The sequence below is a fragment of the Melopsittacus undulatus genome, chromosome 2, assembly GCF_012275295.1.
Source record: "Melopsittacus undulatus isolate bMelUnd1 chromosome 2, bMelUnd1.mat.Z, whole genome shotgun sequence".
Lineage (NCBI taxonomy): Eukaryota > Metazoa > Chordata > Aves > Psittaciformes > Psittaculidae > Melopsittacus > Melopsittacus undulatus.
This window is the reverse complement of record NC_047528.1, coordinates 88,721,900-88,743,134: the sequence shown is the minus strand read 5'-3', so window position 1 is coordinate 88,743,134 and position 21,235 is coordinate 88,721,900. Positions and strand designations below refer to the sequence as shown.

The 21,235-nt window shown below is 45.1% G+C and overlaps 1 protein-coding gene across 1 annotated transcript; it reads right to left on the bottom strand.

The window, feature by feature from the left end:
* Window positions 1-6,756: 6,756 nt before the first annotated feature.
* On the bottom strand, window positions 6,757-20,380 carry SIK1 (salt inducible kinase 1). The gene is made up of 14 exons (XM_034074409.1): window positions 20,223-20,380; window positions 19,777-19,999; window positions 18,707-18,823; window positions 16,092-16,155; window positions 15,722-15,883; window positions 15,333-15,457; window positions 15,096-15,219; window positions 13,905-14,128; window positions 13,510-13,659; window positions 12,757-12,879; window positions 12,286-12,511; window positions 11,328-11,603; window positions 10,565-10,796; window positions 6,757-9,762 (listed from the first exon to the last, which is right to left on the bottom strand). The coding sequence occupies exons 2-14, from the start codon at window positions 19,924-19,926 to the stop codon at window positions 9,345-9,347; spliced, it is 2,391 nt and encodes a 796-aa protein (XP_033930300.1). The 5' UTR covers window positions 19,927-19,999; window positions 20,223-20,380; the 3' UTR covers window positions 6,757-9,344.
* Between the last annotated feature and the right edge of the window lie 855 nt (window positions 20,381-21,235).

The window sequence follows — 21,235 nt, the reverse complement described above, 5'->3', positions numbered from 1 at the left end:
TGCAAGGTCTTCTGCAGAGTGCAATTAGGAGCTGCTGTGATTTCCCCATCAACTTTGGTAATGGCTTGCATGACAGGGGAAAGAATTAGTAACACTGGAAGCCTTTATTCTTTTAGTGAGATTTCATTCCTCAGACAAACAATATGCACCTGAAAGTATGATCTCAGAGATCACAAAGCCAGCTCAGCTCACAGGCAAGGCTTGGCAGTGGTGTTAGAAGCCATGTCCTGGCACATCAACCTCTCTGCAGTGATCTCCAAAGCAGCCTGTATCCAGGCCACATGTGCTGGAAAACAGGCAAAAAGACAAATACCAACACAAAATCCCTGTCCTGCCCATGTATCTGTGGAACGCAGAGCAGGCATCTATGGCACCTCAAATTCAGCAGCTAGCAAAACCAGTGGGAGAGGTGCTGCAGGGGTGCCTGGCTCTTGCTCACTCTGCTGCACAGAGAATCGATGTTTAAGGGCACATCCTGCCCTGGGGAACTGGTTAATCCTGATCGCTGGAGGGATGAATGCAGCCAGTGACTTGATCGCATTTACAATGTTAAGCCAACTGTTGAATCCAGTTAGTGACTGTCGGCTCTTGTGGGGTCCTGCATGCAGAGAAATGGGTACACCCTGAAACCAGAATGGTGTTTATGGGCTTGTAAAACAGAATCTATGCTGAAGATTGACTGAGCATTGCTATACCCCTGTATCTGCTACCTAACAGTGGGCTGGAGCTGTAAGAAAGTGGATTTCACAGCTTGTGACTAACCACAGAATGTGCTGCGGAGAGCCTCTGCTTAGAAAAATTGTTCACTTCCCTTTGAGGATAAATAGTAAGGCTATGACAGAAGTCCAGCAGTCCCAGGCAATTTTCCCTTGCTTCCAGAGGTTTAGCAGCAAGTAACACTTCATAGCTCACTTGCACTAACACCTCAATCACAGGACCCATGGTTCCTCCTCCCTCCTGCTGCTTGAGACCATCTCAGCATCTCCCACCACTTGTGCCATTCATGACAGGTGGTAGAAGAGACATCAGCATTAAATTCACCAGGGCTGTCCAGAGAGCTGCTTACATCAGTAAGTGGAGCGAGAGGGAGACTGGGATACTCATTTCCCCCTGCAGCTGATGTTCATCTTCCCAGGCTGAAATGCAGCTTCCCTGTGTGGGATCACACATCTCACCACACATCAGACCTCCTTCCAGTGTGCAGAGGAGGCTGGGTGTCCTGAAGTCACTTAGTCCTGTCAGCTCTCCTGTCCCTTTCTGCTTCTCGCTGCTCTTGTGGGAGCACAACCCACTGGGCCACATCATTTGGATGCCTGGGACTCAACAGGTCTCTTGTTTGGTGATTTACAATAGAGATCTGAGTAACTAAGAATTAAAGCTACATTTCTGTGCCAAAGCCATTATGAAGACATCGCTGTAGCCTTTTATAACAATCTTACCTCAACTAGGCTACCAAAAAGCCTTTCTTCCCACCAGGACAGAGAGCTACCCTTTTGCTTGCCTATTTAATTGAATTCAAAGTGTATAGATCTCCTTTTGCAGAGAGGTATTAACCCCCCCACCCCAAAATTAAGATCAGTACCCCAGTTTTTCTCAGACATACCAATAAATGGAAAGCAGCATGGGTCTCATAAATAACTGCCTGATCTGTCCAGATTTGCAGTTAATTTGGTGGCTCTTTGTTCCTGTTCCTGTTGTGCTCACTTTCCATGAACAGAAAGCAAAAATGTTCATGGAAAACGGATTTCAAAGGCATGTGCATAAGTATTCCTGGAAATCTAATTTTATGTTTTCAGTAAAAGCATCTGCTACCATACAAGGGTTGACAAGGAAAAAACAATAGGACATTTAGATGACCACTGTATAGCTACCTTCACTTCTCGCCCAAAGAGGAGAAAGTGGGATCATAACCCAGCAAATACAAGAGTGATATTGTTAAGCAAGCAAGACAAGGCAGCTAAAATGCAGTTATTTTGTTCTTGTGGCATGAACAGAGGGGTTAGGTTTAAAGCTCATTTTTTTTGCAAGATGATGCTTGCAGAAGGAGATCTGTTTGGATATCCAGCAGGCGGCTGGGGATAATGGGTATGAGAGGCCCTAAATACCCATCTACCCATGGAGTGTGTAGATGAGCCCACCAAATTATAATAATGTTACTTTACCAGGAAATGGGAGAGAAATTATCAGCAAGAATAGGCAAAAAACCACTTAGCTGTAATTTCTGAAATCCTTTCCAGCTCTTGACTAAGATATTTTTGTTGTCACAGAATAAACCAATGAACGGTAAAAAAACAGTTGCTCAGGGTAGCAGAAAGGGATGTCAGGCAGAAGAGAACTAAAAAAGCACCCCAGCATGGTACAGGAAAAGCTCCATCAAAAATAATGAACCTAAATTCCCTGCCTCTGTGGCTGAAGAAACAAAGGATGAGATTGCTGGCTCTGGAGGTCATAGCCTTAATGTGCTGTTAATAGCATTTATATCATAAAGCAGTGTTGCTGCATTAGCTTTGATTTAGCAATGCCAGTTTACTTCGGCTGAGGAAGTGATCTGTAAATTCAACACAGTGAAGGAAGAAAGGCTTGCTCATCCCTGGAGAAGATGATAGGCCTGCTGGGCTGACCTGGGCTCTCCCTGGTGCCCACCCTTGATGCCACTGCTCTATTACCTGCCTGTGAGTTGCAAAAGGGACAGCATGTAGCTTGTGTGGCTCAGACACTGGTTATACAGCCCCATCCATCCACTCATGGTAGTTCTGCTCAATTGCATGTCCCACTCCAGCCCCACTCCAGGACTGGCTGCACAGGGAGTGGGTGAACCTCAGAATCTCTCTGAAATCCAAGTGTCAGGAGAAGAGATTTTAGGGTGAAACAATAAAAGTAATGTTAGCAGATTGCTGGGACCAGGCAATTTCACTCAAGAGCTCTGAGGGAGCTCAGACTCGAAACTGCTGACCTATTCAGTACAATGCCACAGCAGCTGTTGAAATGGCGAGGCACCACAGGAATGGAAGGTGGCAAATGTTACATTCATTTTTATAAAGGGCTTTTAGAGGCCATCCAGAGACCTGTGGGCTGGAAAGCTGGGCAAGGCAAATTGACAGAAAGTATAACAAGAGCAGAATAGCCAGCAATGTGACAGAATGGGAAAGAGCAAAGTTTGTGGCGTGAAAGCTGGAGCCGTGCAAATCCATTCGTGTCAAGACCTGGGCAACTTGGCATATTCATAAAAGATTGAATTGCAACCAAGTGGAGAGTGATCTCAGAAAACTGAATGACAGGTTGATGAAATGACATATGAAACTCGCCAGCAACAAATACAAAGCATGAAGCATGAGGAACACCAGCCCTAGCCACACAAAGATCATCAGGCACTCTGAATTAACATCAGTCAGGAAGAAAACCTCAAAGTCACTGAAAATTCCAGCTTACTGCTCAACAGTTGTCAACAAGGCAAAAAAAAGAGCTTTAGGAATGACTACAGGATTAAGAGAGAAAGAAAAAGTGAGCACTTCTAGGGTACCCCTGCCTCAAACACAGACCAAGGAGGAAGTAGAAGAATGGGTGAAGATACAGAGAGGTGGCACAGAAACATGCAATGGTTCCACAGGCAGTCAGGCTAACTACAGTAACACTCTTCTGCTTGGTCACCTCAACAGAGAAGGAATGTGAAAGAGGTCCCAAAAATTCATGACCAGTGGGAGGTGTGAACAGGAAAGCAGTACTCACCATGTCTGCTATCACAAGAGGAAAGCAGCACAACCCAATCTATTGGGCTGGAGGTCTGACACAAAGGAAAAGAAGCAATGCTGCCACATGACACAAAATTGCATTATGGCAGTCGTTGTCATGGGATGCTGTGAAGGCCACAATTATAAAAGAATTCCAGAAGGGGTTAGCTAAATTCTTAGAGGCTCGACCCATCTGCAGCTGTCAAACACAATGACCCTGATGCCAGTCAAAAATTCCCTTGACCATAGTCTGCTTTTTACCAAGCTGGTAACACCACAGAGGGACTGTGCTATGCTTGCCATGTCCTTACATCCTGTCCATAAGCACCTGTTTCTGAAATGAGCCACCTGATTAGCTGGACCTTTGGTCTGAGCTGCTATCACTGCATAAGGCATTACAGATGATGTAAGATGTATATTAAGAAGCTGGAGTTTGTTGCAGGTGATGATCAAATTTTTTCACCTCACATGAATGTTTTGCCTTTGGCAGGTTGCTAATATCTGATGCCTGATTTCTGAAAAAGCATTTCTATGCTAAAAATCTATCTATCTATCATCTGTCTATCTATCTATCTATCTATCTATCTATCTATCTATCTATCTATCTATCTATCATGGCCCTGGCAGTCTGTACCAAAGACCAGCTCTTTCCTGATCTCCTACAGATGTTCTTCGAAATCCATAAACCATGACAGTGGATTACCTTTATCATTGATTTAACTGTCACCACTAAAAGTAGTTAGCAGTCACGAAATAAGCCAGCAACTGCATTTGAAGCAACGTTCTCCTGAGGCATATATTTCCTTTTATCAGTTCATAAATTAATTCTCCTTCACTGTGTGATGGGTGCCTTATTCTCACTTTGCAGGATGAATAAAACAGAAGCACTGATCACTTTTTTCCTCATGCACCATAATTTTGTATGCTCAACTGCTCTCCCTTCTGCTGCTTCTCCTTTCCAGCTGACACAGGCCAAGATTACACAACGATGCCTCTCGCCATGAGGAAGCCCTTTCATCTCTGAGATGTGTCTTATGCTCTGCACAAAGTGAAAGAGAAGGTCATGGATCTGGGGATGAGTTATGCATCATCAGCTGGAGGGCAGGACGAGAGAGATGGGTGAGAGTCCCTCGGTACCACAGCTGGACCACACTGGCACCAGAGTGCTTGGCTTGGTGTCTGCACTCGGCTTGCTCCGTACAAAAACAGCCTGTGTTTTTCATTTCTACCAGTCTAGCATCTCCTGCCAGCTCAAGGCATTTCCTTTCTTTAAAAAAACAAGGTTGGATCGTTCACTTTTGGGGCTATCTAAACTTGCCAGTATCTGTTCCATCTGAACAGGGGGAAAAACATTGACCCAGGACTGGTAAAGAAAGGAAAAGGAACTAGGTACCAAGTTGTAATGTGGGAAACGAAGCCAAGAAAAACAGCATCTTAAGAGATATTAAAGACAAAAACAAATGTGGTAAACAGGAGCAGAGACAGATTTCAGAGGAAAGGCAGGAAGACAGTGACTAAAGCACCAGGAGTGAACCAGTGTACACATGGAAACTGATTCCAGAGTCCCAGGGTTTCTTTGTCCTTGTTTTTCCTACCATTTCACAGAAATCATGATGCTGTCAAGATCCCTCTATACCCAAGGGTCAATGATGTCAATGAAAGTTGGTGGAGCTGCACTGATTTATATCCATTAAGGAGCAACTTTCTGAGACTTCCCAGAATTTCTAGGGTTTAAAATAATGCCCTGAGAACCCAGCTGAAAACAGCAGTTGGGATTATTCTTAAACCAGGTCATATAAAATCTAGGTTTAAAATAATTAAAAATACCTCCATTATTTTTTTACCAGTTGCAAAATTCCTAACTTTGGATGGTCACAGTGAAAACAAAACCCTAGGAAAACATGTGCATGACACATTTGTACCAGTTTGAGAACTATGGCAAATGCATGCAGAGCTCTGCAAATTCCAGCTCAGCAAACAGCACCTTTAGAAAGCAAAGCAAATATTATCTCTGTTGCCCCCAGGCTTTTGTTTAACTTTTTGATTTACCTTCCCACCACTCTCCCCTGCCTTCAAAATGGGATAGATGGATTTGAAAATAATTTCAGAATAAGGATCTATTTCTTTTCACCATTGTTTGTTGGGAAACAAAATGGGGTGGTTTTTTTTGTTTTCTTTTTCTTCTGAGTGTTTGCCAGGATAAAGTAGAGGTTGCAAATATTTAGGGGTCCTCCTGCAGGTGAAACCTGTCGTCACCCTTATTCTAAGTGCACGTGCAGAATACAAAGCTTTCAGCTGCTCATGTCCTGTGTCCTTTCTGCAGACGATAGTCCAAGGCTATGCATGTCTCTCAAAGGTGCAAATGAAACACAAATGCAGTGAGGTAGAACTGGGGAGGAAGTCGAGGATTGGTTCGACAGTCTCAGTTCAGTACTCTCCCCATGGCATGGCCCACAGGCCCCTTCCCCTTCCAGCCTCCTGCCACACAATCCCTTCTCCTGCTCTTGGCCATTCCCTCCCCAGCCCACACTCACTAAACACCATCTTCTCCAGGTTCAGTGCCACCACCTCAGCTCACAGGCAGCCACATTGGGTGCTCTTGAACAGAGGTGCATCCCTGCCATGGTTGCAGCAGAACCCAAGCATGTTTAAAGCCAGGCAAGGCACTGTGCATGCATTGCTGCCTTAATCTGGCTGGGGCCTCTTTTAGATGAAGGTGATGAGGATGGAGTGCTCAGCTGGTACAGACTAACTCTTGACCATTTTCACTCCACAGACCTCTCTTACTGTCAGATTATATAACCCAATTACTACTGACTTGGGTTAGATTCAGACAGATTGCCTACCAGAGAAAGGCTCAATATCCCATTATCAGATTTGTGAGCCCACCATTTCTCTTCATTTAGTGCATAATAGGAAGTGTCAGTAGTGTCCTATGGAATTTGGCTTTACAACAAGTCTTACTATGCAAGTAATATACACATGTATCAGGTAAAAATACTCCATGGAATCATATGCAGGACAACAATTTTAAAACCTTTTTTATTTAAATATTAAATAAAACACATCAACTAATCATTTTGGTGTACACCTCTCATTTTAACATAAGAAATAAAATGATTGTTCAGTCATGATAAAAAATAAACTATACATCTCAATTAAACCAATCACGTAGTGTCTTTAAATACCCTATTGCATTGCAGTCTGCAGAACAGCACTGTCAAGGTATCTACAAAAAAAAAAAACCCAGACTTTTTAAAATGACCTCTTTCTGCTCCAGCAATAATTCCAAAGAGGTTCTACAGCAATTGGAAAAGAAAAACCAAAAAAATACTATGAAAGTAAAGTGCTTGTCATTGCTCAGGACAGGAAACAAAAGAATCTGTGGCCTTTTGATACATGGCGATAAGCAAAACAGATAGTGAAGAGGAAATTCTGCGTTTGAAGTATGTGTGCTACCCCTTACAAAACTGAAGGCAAAGTGGCTGCTTTGTGATGAGCTGGCTCCTTCTTGCCCTTCTCTCCAGCCATCTCCATGCAATCTGGTTTTTGGACTGGGTTACATTTTTGTTTTTTAAACCACACTAAAAATGAACATGAGACTTTGGTGTTTTCTCTGCTGCAAGGCACCACTCGTTAACAGAAATCCAACTCAAGCAATTTTCTCTCACTTTGAAGCTTCCAGACCATGCAGCAGCAGCAGCAAGCTGGAGATGCACCAGTAAAGACACACAGATACAACACACAGATAAAGAGGTTATTTATGGACAGCCACAGACAGAGAGAGCCACATGACATCTTCAAGCCTTCCTACTCCCACCAATTAACCTTGTCGATCTTTGGCTTTTTTCTTCTTAAAAAAAAAAACAACAAAAAACAGAACAAACCAAACAAAAGACAGGTATTGTATGACTTGCAAATGCGTAATACTGCAGGTTGCATGAAGCCAAGGTAACTTGAAGGCACCCGTGTCACACTTAGGAAGATGGGTCCTTTAAGCGTTCAGACAGAATGCACCTATCTCCTGACATTCAGCTGGCAGCTTCTAGCCAAGCTGGGTGGCTGTTTGCTCACCTGCTTCCCAAGTCTGCATGCCCTACCCACCTCATTTCTGTAGGAGCACAGGCTCTTCTCCCCATTATACCGAAGCACCCTGCCTTGGAAGGGGAGTGGGGTTTATACCAGAAACACAATGTAAGCATATTACAAAATATAAAAAATAACTAGTGTTATATAGTTTTCTGCTTCCTATTTATATACATATACAGCATTAAAAACCATAGGAAAAAAAAAAACAAACCACCTATCTAATCCAAAACCTCAGTTTGCTAATATGCCAAAACCAAAACAACCAAAACCAAATACCCAAAGATTGTGCTGTGTTACTCACTTTTAATACAGTTTTGTTCAGAAATAGCTGTACTCCGTTAAGAGTGGAATTCTGTTCTAGCCTATTCCTTTTGTCTTTGTCAGTATATAATTATAACCTCAATATTGCACATTTCCCCAAGAGTCAGTTCTGTTTGGACCCTGATAATGAAATGCATAAAAACACAATTAGCAGCGGAAATAACCATGTGCAGCACTAAGAAATACCCCTCAGGCAACTTGGTAGGCAACCTCCAGGAGGGCTTATCAAAAAGAAAGCCCTTCCCATCACCCAACTCGTACTAAGGCTTCCTCCTCAGTGCTCTGCAAGAATATGAATAAACTTAGCATTTATAAAAAGATTCCTAGAGATCATTCAGACTGACAAAATATATGCATGTGTGTGCATGTATACACACACATCCCCCAGCCCCCAAACAAACATCCCTGCAACAGACCAGACATTATGCAATTTAGATCCTGGTATCAAGGGATACATTTTCAGCAGATTACTTGCCTCTGTACTAATTAGAAGGGCTTTTTAAGCTTTTCCAGCTGATGCATCAAGCAAAAACTTCACAGTTTTCATTTTCAGTATGTGTATCTGGGAGGTGTGGAATGGGGATGCTGGTTCCTTTAAATAAAATGAGTGTTAACAGGAGGGGAAAAAACCACCCAACAAATGGCAATGCTTCCATTTTTGTCTTCTATGAATGCATAATGCTGCATGCCACTGGTTTTCTGTTTATTTTCTTTAAAAGAGGTAATCATCTTCACAAACCCATAAATGAATATTGTGAAAAAGGGAGGCTCTGGTCCCTTCTTTGAAAAGCCTCTCCCTGCTGTGTCACCACTGACAGCTGCTAATCTTGCATAACAGCAGAGCTGTATTGGTCTGACTTGAGTACAGTACCGAAGAGTTCTTCCCAAACCACATCCCTCCCTGTCCCCACAAATGCCCCACCCAACCTCCCCACCATTATTCTTCCTTTAAAAAAAATCAGTTTCTATTCATATTTGTTCAGTGCAAGAGTAGAAGAAGCAAAAAGACATACATATTGCTTGTTTCAGCTCTATAAAGTTGCCAGCTTTCTGAGCCAGACAGCCTCTTCACATACTTCAAAATTTATTGCTTCTGAGAGTCACTCGTCCACATGACATCAGCCAGCCATGGAGCCACACGCACCATGGAACGGTGGTGGAAGCTCTTCACAACAAGAGCAGCAGGAGCTGCAGCAGCCAGGTCTCTCATTTCACCAGGACGAACTTCCCTAGCTGGTTGGAAGTCAGGTCCTCCATCTCGCAATCCCCGTGCTGCAGTGTGACAGCATCATAGCTTGGAGACTGTGCAGAGAAACTCTGCTGCTGAGAGAAGGTGGTGCCAACTGGAGAAACATTGCTGCTGATGTACAGGTGTGTGTCTAAAAGGTGAGCTGCTGAGGACACCGGTGACACGCTGACACCGAAGAAATGAGGTTGGAGCAGCTGGCTGTTGCCAAAGGCCAGCTCAAATGAGTTCTCTCTTTGTAGCTCTGACAACAGAAGAGAATTGGATGCTTTGCAGGTACCTAGGCTATCAGAGGAGGGGATGCCATTTGTAGCAGCTGTCTGAGAAGTCTGGGGACAAGCTGTCTGGAGTAGCTGGTGATGCTGGAGCTGGAGCATTCTGAACAAAATCCAAGGGTGGAAAAGGTTAATTTGCACTGCTAGCATGGTTTAATGTTTTTCTTCCTACTTCCTCTCCCCTAACCCTGACCACAACTTTCCCCTTTGTTTCCTTCTCTCTATCAAACCTCTCCTTACCCAACCAGCACAATTAAAGCAAGCCGATCATGCCAGGGCAATGTGTTTTCACTTGGCTTTTCCCCACACTGGAGAGGGCAACTATCAGCAGAAAGTTATCTAGTCACCACATGGCCTGCTAATAATAGATGTTCTAGAGACAACGTGTGCAGATAAACCGGAAACTCAATTTTCCATCTTGCTTCTATGGGAATGAAGAGGTGCTACCACACATGACATTTGAGGCCACTGGAATTGTGTCTCCTTTGTGGGCTGTAACTTTTCCAAATTACAAGGTCTCACTTCCTTGCCATGGGAAAATTACAGGAGGAGGCAGAGAAGGAAAGAAATCATTCCCAAAACTAACAAAGAAAAACACAGATTGCAATGGGGAGAAGTCATGTTTTCCCCCACAGTACCAAACTGCTTCTCAATTCAGTGACCTCCAAATACTTGGACGTTGAGATTTTTAAGTGGATCTGCACGTCCTGTGTTAAGTATGCCAGTGCAGGAAGCCACAAAGGAAGCCAAGCAGTTTATCTGCTGCCACACAGCAAAGACAGAGGATAGGAATCACCAGTGACCAAACTCCCCAACCTCTTTTGCTGTGTTTACTCCTCCTTGCTTGCCCCTAACCAAAGTAAACCCAATGAAATCAGCTAAATTCCTCCTGGCCAGCTTCTCACCTCTGCTGCTGTAGCACCTCCTCCAGGAGGCTTCTTCCCTCTCTGCTGCTCCCGCTACTGCCATACACGCAGGTGGTCGGCTGTGTGTGCTGGAAAGGGCTCATGGCACTCCTTGCTGCCCGAGATGAGGAGGACTGACACACCTGCCGAGCAAAGCCTTTGATTTTATTCAAGCCGAGAAACCCCTTGGCTCGAGCGTTCTTCCGCAGCTGCTGCCTAAAAGCCTTCAAGCCTGTGGGACATGAGGAAAAGAAATGCACTTTAATCCTCCTTAGCATTTGCCTAGGAGCCTACTTTACAGATCAGCCTTTCTGGGCAGCTGCCTTCATTTGCGTGCAAACCACACTACAGAAGACTTCAGATCTTCAGATCACGTTCACCCCTCTGCCTGATAGTAGAAGCAAGAATTATGTAATGGAACAGGGTTTGGGACAGCTGCACCCTTGTGTAGATGGGCACATGCACAGCAACAGAGAAACCTGATAGAAATCATGATGTTGTGCACCTTGTGTTTTAGGAGGAAGGGAGAGCCTACCATCCCACTCATGGCAGCAGAAATACTTCATTGGTCATGCTGAATCAGTTATCTAAGAACCTCTCATCTACGCATCCAATTCTCCCCTGGGGGCCTTGAATACAAGAGGCAGGTGACTGTCCTCAGTGTAACACTAACACAAGCAAGCAAGCATCCCTGCATGCTGCCCTCTTCTAGGGGCTGTTGGAAGGGTGAAATTCCCCAGCAACAAAACAAGGAAGACATTACCTTGAGTTAATGAGGTATCAGATGCTCGCCTTCCTTCTTGGAAGCTGATAGGCAGGAGAGAAGCACCTCCCATGCAGCCCTGGGCTTGTAACACCGGAGCATCAGACTGGGAAGCTAGGAAGGGCGACGTCATCCTAGCTGTGGCTGGACTCCCCGTCATTGCCTGACCTGCCAAACAGCTGCTCAGGGCCACTGAGCTGTCATTTGAAGATGAAGTAAGGCAGCTGTCTGAACTAGTTCCCTCTGTGGGGCTTGCAGAAGAGGAAATGACTATACCTACAGAGAAGGAAGGAGGGAAAGAACATTCCCAAGATGAGTATGGGAAGGAACAAACATAACATCAGAGACTTCTGCCCACCTACACTGGCACTAATAAGCAACTGCAAGCTGGAAAGGTGTCCAGCAACTCATGTTGTCACAGGCTTGACTCCAGCAAGGGGTCATCAGTGAATAAACTCAGTTTGGGCTCCCATCCAGTTGTCAGGACTCTCCCAGTAACCACCAGGCTATGCCAGATCAGGCCTAGAATTTTTCCTTAGCACAGCAGCTCTGACAAAGGATTACTGTTTTGTAATGTTTTGCTTGTTTATTTAGTTCACGGGGTCTGGGTGTACCAAATACAGACAGTGATGGCTTTTTTTGTTAATTCAGCTGCCCCCACTTTTCCTTGGTACAACAGCAGAAGCAGGCAGAGAAGGGTTCTGTCCTGCTTGTAAAAATGCTTCCCTCTCAAGTGATCTACTTGAAATACAACAGTGAAATTTCTCTTCCTTCACGGCCATGCTTATTTATAAGAAGTCAGAACTGGGGAGGACAGAGCACAGACCCCTTTTTTGGGCTTTCCTATGCCAGTCAAGGTAAAATCAGCACATACCCCCAAGGCATTTGCCCACTGAGGCACTCCTTCTCTGTCCTCCTCTAAATACAGACACCCTCCATCTCTCCCAGACTTACTTACATGGAGGGACATGCTGATAGAAATGAGTGGTCACTTCAGCCAGCGTGTGCCTTCTGCTGGTGTTGCTGGGGATGTGGATGGGGTGCTCATACGCCTTAATTTCATCTTCCAGCTCCTTCTCTTGCCTTACTTCTTCACTAATGGTGGTCTCCAGCAGGCTATTGGGCGAGATGGAGCGGTTCCGGAAGAGTCCATTGAAGTTGGGATCCACAGGGAAGAACACAGGCTGCAAAACATGTCACATCACAGTCTGAAGGGTGTTTTGCTTATTTCTGCACTACCTTTTAATACTCTTCATAGCCCTGTGGCATGCCTTCAGTAGGCATATTGTTTGAAAGGCTACCACAACATCATGGCCAAATGTCAAACAAAAGATTGGAGGGAGAGAACAACAGAGTCACAACCCCTGTTGTTTCGGATTGCAGAACAATGGAAAAAAACCTAACACACAGTTTAGCTGAGAACACAAACCTGTAATGGATTGCTCATGTCACAGTCCATTTCTGCCTGCAAGGATGGCTGAATCAGGCTCTGAGGCTGCTGGTAAAGCAGAGATGATCGTAGGGTTTCACTAGTGAGACTCTCCTGAGCCATCTAGAGAGAGAGCGATGCACAAAAGCCATTACGTACACTGCAGTTCCAAATGACTTTTCAGATACTGGAGGCTCAAGGAATTCCAGAGCCACGTTCTGTGCAAGATTTCTCCATATACTTTCTATGAAAATGAACAAAGCTAGTCTTTCCATGCCAAAATAGACACAAAACTTCTCCTAGGTTAGGCAATTAACCGGAATTCAATCTTAATTTGAAAAGGCACCCGGAGAACACTTTAAAGGGGGTGGGAATGTCAGAAAAAAACACACAAACTGACTCATGAAGTACTTCTGAGGATCCTATGGGGCACATAACAAAGAAGTGTAACTGACCCATGCTGAAGGGGGCAAATTTCCATGGGAAGCCTAATCTTCTGGCTCACATTGACCTGCACTAAGGGCAGACTACTCCTTGGACCATTACCCACAGTCACTTTTTAGGAAACAGGCTTAGTATTCCACCAACCTCCTGCTGAAAAATAGTAGGATGTGTCCTATGAGAGGGCACCAATATCAGAATTAGTTTTCAGAAGCCTGAGAGTTACCATTTTGTGTTTTCCCATAGTGAGGGGCCAAAAAAAAAAAAAGAGCCAGCAGACAGAGCTTCCCAGTATGTAATGTCCTTCCTTACCTCAACATTGCTGATTTCAGAGCTCCTTGGCCTTTGCTGACGGCCAGTTGCTGGACGACTTGATAGCTGGCTGTTTCGATACTCCTTCAGGCGCTCCAAAAGCAGGTAATAAATTGCAGCAAAATGATTGTAGCTGCTGTTTTGCAGAGACTAGAATGACATTGAAAGGACCCTTGAGTTGCAGGTAACTCAGGATATAAGCAGCCAAAACTCATTACTAAGGTCTCATAATAGCATACTCCAAAAGTAAGTAAAAAGCCAGGAGGGCACTGAAGATTCTACTGCACTGTGACACTGGATCCAGGCTAGTCACTGAATGACGCACATAGATACAACTGCACCGCTGGCATTCTGATAGTCAAAGAAGACATATCTAAAGGGCAAGCACTTCTCACCTCAACAGTCCTCTGTCTGTCAATGCCAAGCGTTTGCATGATCCCAAGCACCTGCTCATTGTAGTCACCCAGGTTAGAGTTGTAGTTTTGCATGGAGAAGGACAAAGACTGCTGCTGTTGAAGAGATGGGTCAGCTTGCATCCACTTGTGCTGCTTTATTTGGGAAATGGTTATTCGCTTGGTTGGGTCCACAACCAACATCCGTCGGATTAGTGTTTCACAGTCTGGGTGACAAAGAGCAAGGAGTAAAAAAAACAGCCCAGCCCAAGGTCACTGCTAAGTAACCTTCCCAACAACACTGTATGATGTCTATGAAAATGGGAATTAAAGGATTCTGAGCAGTTGATGCCTGACCTGACTATCAGATATTCAAAACAGCATTAGAGACGTCCACATACATTTCACAAAAGCGACATGTCACTACAGAAGTGAAGCTGTAGTAGATACCAGCAGGTTTCAGGTGACCTTGCATCTTGTAGGAGAGGTAGTTTTGAGTGGATGCAGGTTTTACAATGTTACATCCACTTCAAATATGTCAGAATTTAGTGCAGAACACCATCACATACAACTTTCTGGACCCTATATACAGCTTATTGGTTTATAACCAGGAAGTCAAAGCCATTCGTGACTATGACTGATAAAGATCAGACTTCAAGAGATATCCTTCACTTGAAGACAGAGGCACATTCACTTGTTTCCAAATCCAAATCAGAGAGAGGTGATAATACACTTCAATTCTTTTTTCTCACCAGACTATTGGAGTGCTCAAGAAAAAGTACTAAGCCCCACTGTTTCTGATCAACTTGACAGCATAGCCACACTGAAATATGCCCTTTCTGCACAGCTAAAATATCTTAGAACTACACCCATCTTAGCATTGCACACTAGTCACATTAAAATCCTGTTTTCTCTGATTTGTTAAGTGGTTATTTCTCCAGCTAGAGTGTCAAGTATTTTTATAAACACAGAGACAATCTAAGAAAGGAAACTACAGCATTTTAGATCCCAGAAAAAGTGTGCAACCAGTCCCCTGACTATACGGGCTGCCCTACAGAAATTACCAGTCACATAAAGACAAAGTGATTGCCAGCTGCAAAACCAGTCCCACCTCTCACTGCCTCAGGAAGTAACAGGACAGTTATTTCTTTATTTGTAGCCCCTTTTCTAACATGAAGGATCTGAAAAAAGCACCTTCAGACATGAAGTAAGGGATGCGGAACCGCCCCTCCAGCACTCTTTGCCTCAGCGTTGGTAAATTGGGTCCATCAAAAGGCAGAGAACCACAGACAAGGACATAGAGCACTACTCCAAGGCTCTGTCAACAGGAAACAGCACAGCATGTGAGTGACTCCAGCAGATGCAATGATTTTGAAAGCCCACAGACCTAACAAACTGTAAAGTGTGATTTCTAAGGAATATCAAGCTTACCCATATATCAAGGTGAGGTCCTTCATATTCTTTGCCTTCAAAAACTTCTGGAGCTGCATAAGGTGGGCTTCCACACCACGTGGAGAGGGGCTCTCCTGACTTGTAGAAGTTTCCAAAGCCAAAGTCTGAAATAAAGTAAGACATCATTCAACCACATGCTAATTATTTCAGAAGTACCAGAAAATGGAGAGATGGGAGTAGCTGTATTGGTTTCTTTTCTGCCTATTCTTTTAAGCTGCTCTCTTTTGTCCAGAGGCTACATTCAGAGAAATCGTAGTAGCTTTTGTTTTATTTTCAGTTACCATAAACACATTTATAGGATCATCCTAGGGAGACTGACTTTGACTACATGCCTAATATTTATAGAGTAACCACGTATTTTTTATTACCTGCTAACTTGATATTCATGTTAGCATCTAGCAGAAGGTTTTCTGTTTTGAGATCCCTGTGAACTATGTGGTGGCTGTGACAATATTCCACTGCTGAAAGAATCTGCCAGAACTTCTTCCGTGCCTCACTTTCACTTAAGTGCCCATTGGAGGTCAGATGATCTGCAAGACAAAATATAAGAGGCACAGGATTTAGAAACACCTGGAGGAAACTTTTCACAATGCCGCAGGTGCTTGCCCTTGCTGTTTGACAGCTGACAACACCAACCCCAGATTTTTAACCCGAATATATGTATTACTCAAGAATGACAAAAATAAAGCCACGGTTTCGAAATCTAAAGAACTCTTAGCTCTGGCAGTGAGGACTTACCAAACATTTCTCCATTCTTTGCAAACTCAGTAACAATGTAAAGCATATCCTTTGTCTCCATAACCTGTGAAGACACAAGAAGACATGCTTAAAAAAAAACGCAGACCTCCGTAGTTTTATTCTTTTTTCCAAGTGTATTCTCAAACCTGACTCCAATTATTTATCTGCCACAGCAGCTGGCAATAAAGGCATCTAATTTTGCACCACAGTGTTCTTTCCAAGCAAACTGGTAATGAAAAAGATAACAAATCAATGTTTATGTGCCTACAATACACAATGGCTTCCCATGCCATTGTTCTTCTCACCATTATCCTGCCACCTAATTTCCATAAGGTAACTGATGAGCATTTCAGTAATTTCATGCACTTCCTTGAATGCCTTTTCTTTTTGTTAAAATATGCATATACAGTTTTATAATTCCTTTGATATATTTTGAACATGGAAAACCACTTAAAATTTATATAAAGTCATCCTTGTTTCGAGGCTTGCAGCTACTCAGATCAGGGGAGATTGCTGCAACTTGGACAGATCAAGAAGCAGTATCAAATACCCTGCTCCCATTTGGTGTTGGCAGGGACATGGCAAGCCTCCCATGCAAGTGACAATAGATTGCTGTTTGTGTAGCAGCAGTCGCTGATGCACATCAACAACTGTCAATATCTAGCTCAGCCTACACCTATCAATCTAGCAGAGATTTCCTTTGATGTTTTTTTCCTTTGGAAGAAAAAAAAGTAAAGAACTAAAAATCAAACTATGAATGAGAAATGCTGAGCGTTTCCAAATTCATCTTCAGTTACTATGGCACATCTTTCAAATACTGCATTTCAGATTTTAAAATAACAACATTTCTCTAGAACTGGATTCTCAAGGAGCAGATATTTTGCTTTGGAAGAAGGATCACAACAGGTTAACAATCAAAAAAGCATTAATACTACTTCAAAGGCCGTAATTTCCAGGCTCCTAACATGTAACCTTTTACTAAGACTCTTGTCCTCCCCTCACTGCAAGCAGCACACACAGACACAAAACTAAAATAAACAAACAGGGAGCAAAGGAGAAGAGGTTCCCATTTTAAAAAAATGAAGGAAAGTGTTCTGGGAAAGTTGCCAGCTGGATGAAATTAAGACGCGGTGCTGAAACTAAAACAATGATGAAATAATACAAGAACACACACCCTGCATTGGTATGTCATCTAATTCCAACCCTGCTTCTCAGTCTCCACCAAACAGGTAAAGCATCAGTTACAACAACAAAGAAAAGAAAACTTCACTGAAAAGAAGTTGTGGTCCACTACCAACGTCATTTGCTCCATCAAGTGAAGTGGTTCAACTAGTTGGAATTTAACCTGCTTTTCTAAAAGCTTCGAAATAGTATTTTCACCCACATCATTCCACTGAAATTAACCAAACTGTTAGAATGCTTCTGTATATCCTGTGCTGCCCTATGGGCAACAATGACGTCAGGTGCCAACACAGAATAATTTTTGTTATGATGGTTAATACTATAAATATCAAGCACTTCATGAGTGTCAAAGTCTTTAAAAATAATGCCTTGCCTAAGCACCTGACTTACTGGCTCTTCAGTCTTACACCATAATTACAATTTTTTATTTGTTTCCTTTTTTTTTTTAAAGCTAACAAACTCAATGGTAAGATTGCAGCTGATAATAGTGTTTGCTACTGCACACGGACTTTCAGACCTGCTGCTTCACACATCTATTCCTCTCTGCCCCCTGCCCTTCTAGACAGGTCCAGACTGACTGTGATACCTCTCCCCTGCTCATTGCAGGGAGCGTGGACTAGATGACCTTTAAAGGTCCCTTCCAACCCAAACCATATTATGATTCTATGATCTTCTTAAATCCACATGGCACTGTTTATTTAAGGGGATTAAGAGGAACTTACAACAAATGCTAATTAGATTGAATATTCTGAACTTGCAAAGCAGTCCTCACAGGACAATGTGGTCACCACACATGAACTTCTTACTGTTAAATATGCCCATCAGAACAAAAACTGAACAAATCTAATCCAGAATTCCTGCTGTGACACTCTACAAGGGCAAAGGTATTTACAATTAATTTTCAAAGCTACACAGACTGGAACAGAATAATCAAACAGCTCATTTTTTGATGTCTTCTAAGACACCAACATTCACTGACTTTTCTACTTAAATTAGAATTCTAATTCTTAGCATAGATTTCTACTTAGATTGATTTGGTTTCATTGTTGCTGATTTTAAAACCCTTCCACTTATGCAAACTCAACTTTTGTGCTTTCTTTTCTGCTGTCCTACAGGTGTTTAAGTCTTCCTCTTATCAAAAGCATCTAAGAAGTTCCTGTCCTCTAAACTGGAAAAGCAGAGGAGTTTTGAAAAGCAAGTTATAACCACAGGAGTTCAGACAATCAGCTCCTCAATCTGAAACACACTTCAGCCTAGGTTTAATTATAAATTTTACACAGCATTTTTGACTTTAAAAAAAAATCAATTCATTTTAAGTGTTTTCCAAAAAGTATTTCGATAGGCATCCTCTCTGCAAACATTCAATGTCAAATCACATGCAATAGGAGAGGCATATCTCATCTGCATGTTGAACTTCAAAGCTGCCCTCTTACCTGATAAAGCTTGATAATGTGAGGATGATTCAAAAGCTTCATTATCTGAACTTCTCTATAAATCTTCTCCAGATTGCTTGGGTCTAACCTTGTTTTGTCTATTATTTTTATTGCAACCTGCAGATTAAAAAAATAATAAAACAAGCCCAGGTATTACAAAATAGGTACTCTTAAAGTTAAGATCTCAAAATAGAAACAAAACCCCAAACCAAAACCCTGCTCACACACACAACTCACAAAATCCAAGCAAAGTAGCTTTTAAAGTACAGACTTGACAAAGCTGATTCTGTTTTTCAGAGCTGCCCAGAATTCATGACACAGAGCATTTTCATTTTTCTTTTCTACGTCAAAAGATTATACATTAGGTAGTGAACAGAGCTGCTGAAATTAGCACTGGACAGGATTCCGTAAATCTTTTAATCCACCCCATGCCAGTGAAAAGCAGATTCCCACAACAGACTATTTTCTACTGGAGTGACTGATAGGATTTTGACATACACCACAAATACATACATGGTTGCATGCACACTAATAAAATATTTCTGCAAGTTCTTTACTCTTGAAGCACGCACATTGAATGAAAAAAATCAACCCGTCTAAAGTCTTCAGAAGGTCTTACATTCGTCGGACTTTTTAACAAACTAGGACGGAGCAATTCAACAAAACTATCAAAACACAAATTCAAGACCAGGCTGGACGGGGCTTTCAGCAAACATGGTGTAGTGGAAGGTGTCCCTGCTCGTGGCAGCAGGGCTGGAGCTGGATCTTTAAGGTCCCTTCCAACCTAAACCATTCCGCGATTCTATGGAATTCTGGATTTCATATATCCTTGCTCAGTTTTAATTTGAAGTGGGCTCTATTGGACACACCGGGAAGCTCTTTCGAAGAGCCCCATCCCACGGGCGCGCAGCCCTGAGGGACGCTCAGCCCTCCGGACTTTGCAGAGCTCAACGCCGCTCTCCTCACTCCCAACTCCAGCTTTCCTTTGGCGGTGCTGCCGAAGGCAGCTCCGCCGGGCGAGCCGCAAACCCCCGCAGCCACAGACAACCCGCCGTGCGCTCCGCACCCACCTGCGTTTTGGTCACTCGGTGCCTAGCCAGTTTGACCACGGCGAAGTTGCCTTTCCCCAGGGTCCTCTCGATGTCGTAGAAGCCGACTCGCAGAGGCCGCTGCTGGCCCTGCCCGGCGGGCACCGAGGTGTACTCTGACATGATCACCATGGCTCGGGGTGGCGGGCAGCGCGCGCGCCGCGCCTAAGGGGGCACCATCCGCGCTGCACGCGGGCGCTCGCACCTGCACGGGGACACGGGCACAGCGCACACCCCGTCAGACCCGACCGGTGCCGGGGGACGAGCACCCCCCTCCTCCCCTCACCGTCCCCACCCCTCCCAACCCGGCGGGCTCCTCCCCGCGTCCCCCCTCTGCTGCCCCGTCCGAGCTCCGCGGGAGCGCCGGCCCCGCGCGCTCCCTCACTGCCTCATGCTCGGCCGTCGGAGCGGCCGCTGAGCCGCTGTACCTGCCGGGCGGGCGGGCGCTGTCCGCGGCTGCTGTCGCCAGTCTGTGTCAGTGCCGCCGCTGCCGCGGAGGATCCTGTGCGTGACTGAGTGACTGACTGTGTGTATGTGTGTGTGTGTATGTGTGTGTGTGCGTGTGTGTGTGCGTGCGTGCGCCGGGGGGCAGGCGGGAGCACGCGGGATGTCCCGGCCGCCCCCCTCCATGCACACCCCGCCCCTCCCTCCCTCCCTCCCGCCTCCTTTCCCCCCGCCCACCGCCCGAAAGCCGAGACGGAGCCCATTGACGTCACTTTGACGCCAGAGAGACGCGCGCCCGGGCGCGAGGCTGAAGGGGAGCGAGGCACCGGGACGTTGCCAGGGAACGGCGCGCGCTGACGCGCGCTCTGATGGAGCCGTCGCTCGGGAGACGGAGGGGCGGTGACGTCAGGGCGGAGAGGGGGGGCGAGCGCGCCCCGGCGCTGTCACGTGACGCACCCCGTCTCCCAGCGGGGTCGCCCCCTGCCGGCTGCGCCGCAGCCGCCGTCAGCCTGTAACCGGCTGTGGTGCACGGCGTGAGGGCCCGGCGGAGGTGGGGGGCCCGCGGGCGCCGCGCCGACCCCGCATGAAGGGGCACACCGCCCATGGTGACCCCCCTTCTCCCCAGCCTTGTCGGCGGGCGTGTCGGGGCCCCACCAGCCCCATCTCGGCTACCGAGGCAGCCCTCGCCGTGCGGCGGAGTCCGCCGAGTGCGGGGCCATCGATAGCGGCTGTCCCGCAGATAGTAGGGAAAGTGTGGCTGCAGCCCTGCGGGAAGCGTGTTTTCCTAATCCCAAAGCGCAGGCAGTGCCGTGCTTCCCCCCCCGTTTCCGCCAATGTCCGCGGCGGGTACTGTTCCCCCGCAGGACCATCTACCATTCCCGGGGTTGCCGGAGCGTGACGGATGGGGGCTTCTCTAGAACGTCCCCTCTGGCACCCAAGATGGGGCTGACCAGGCCTGCGGACAGCAAACCTCTGGGTCCAGAGTTGGTCACAGGCT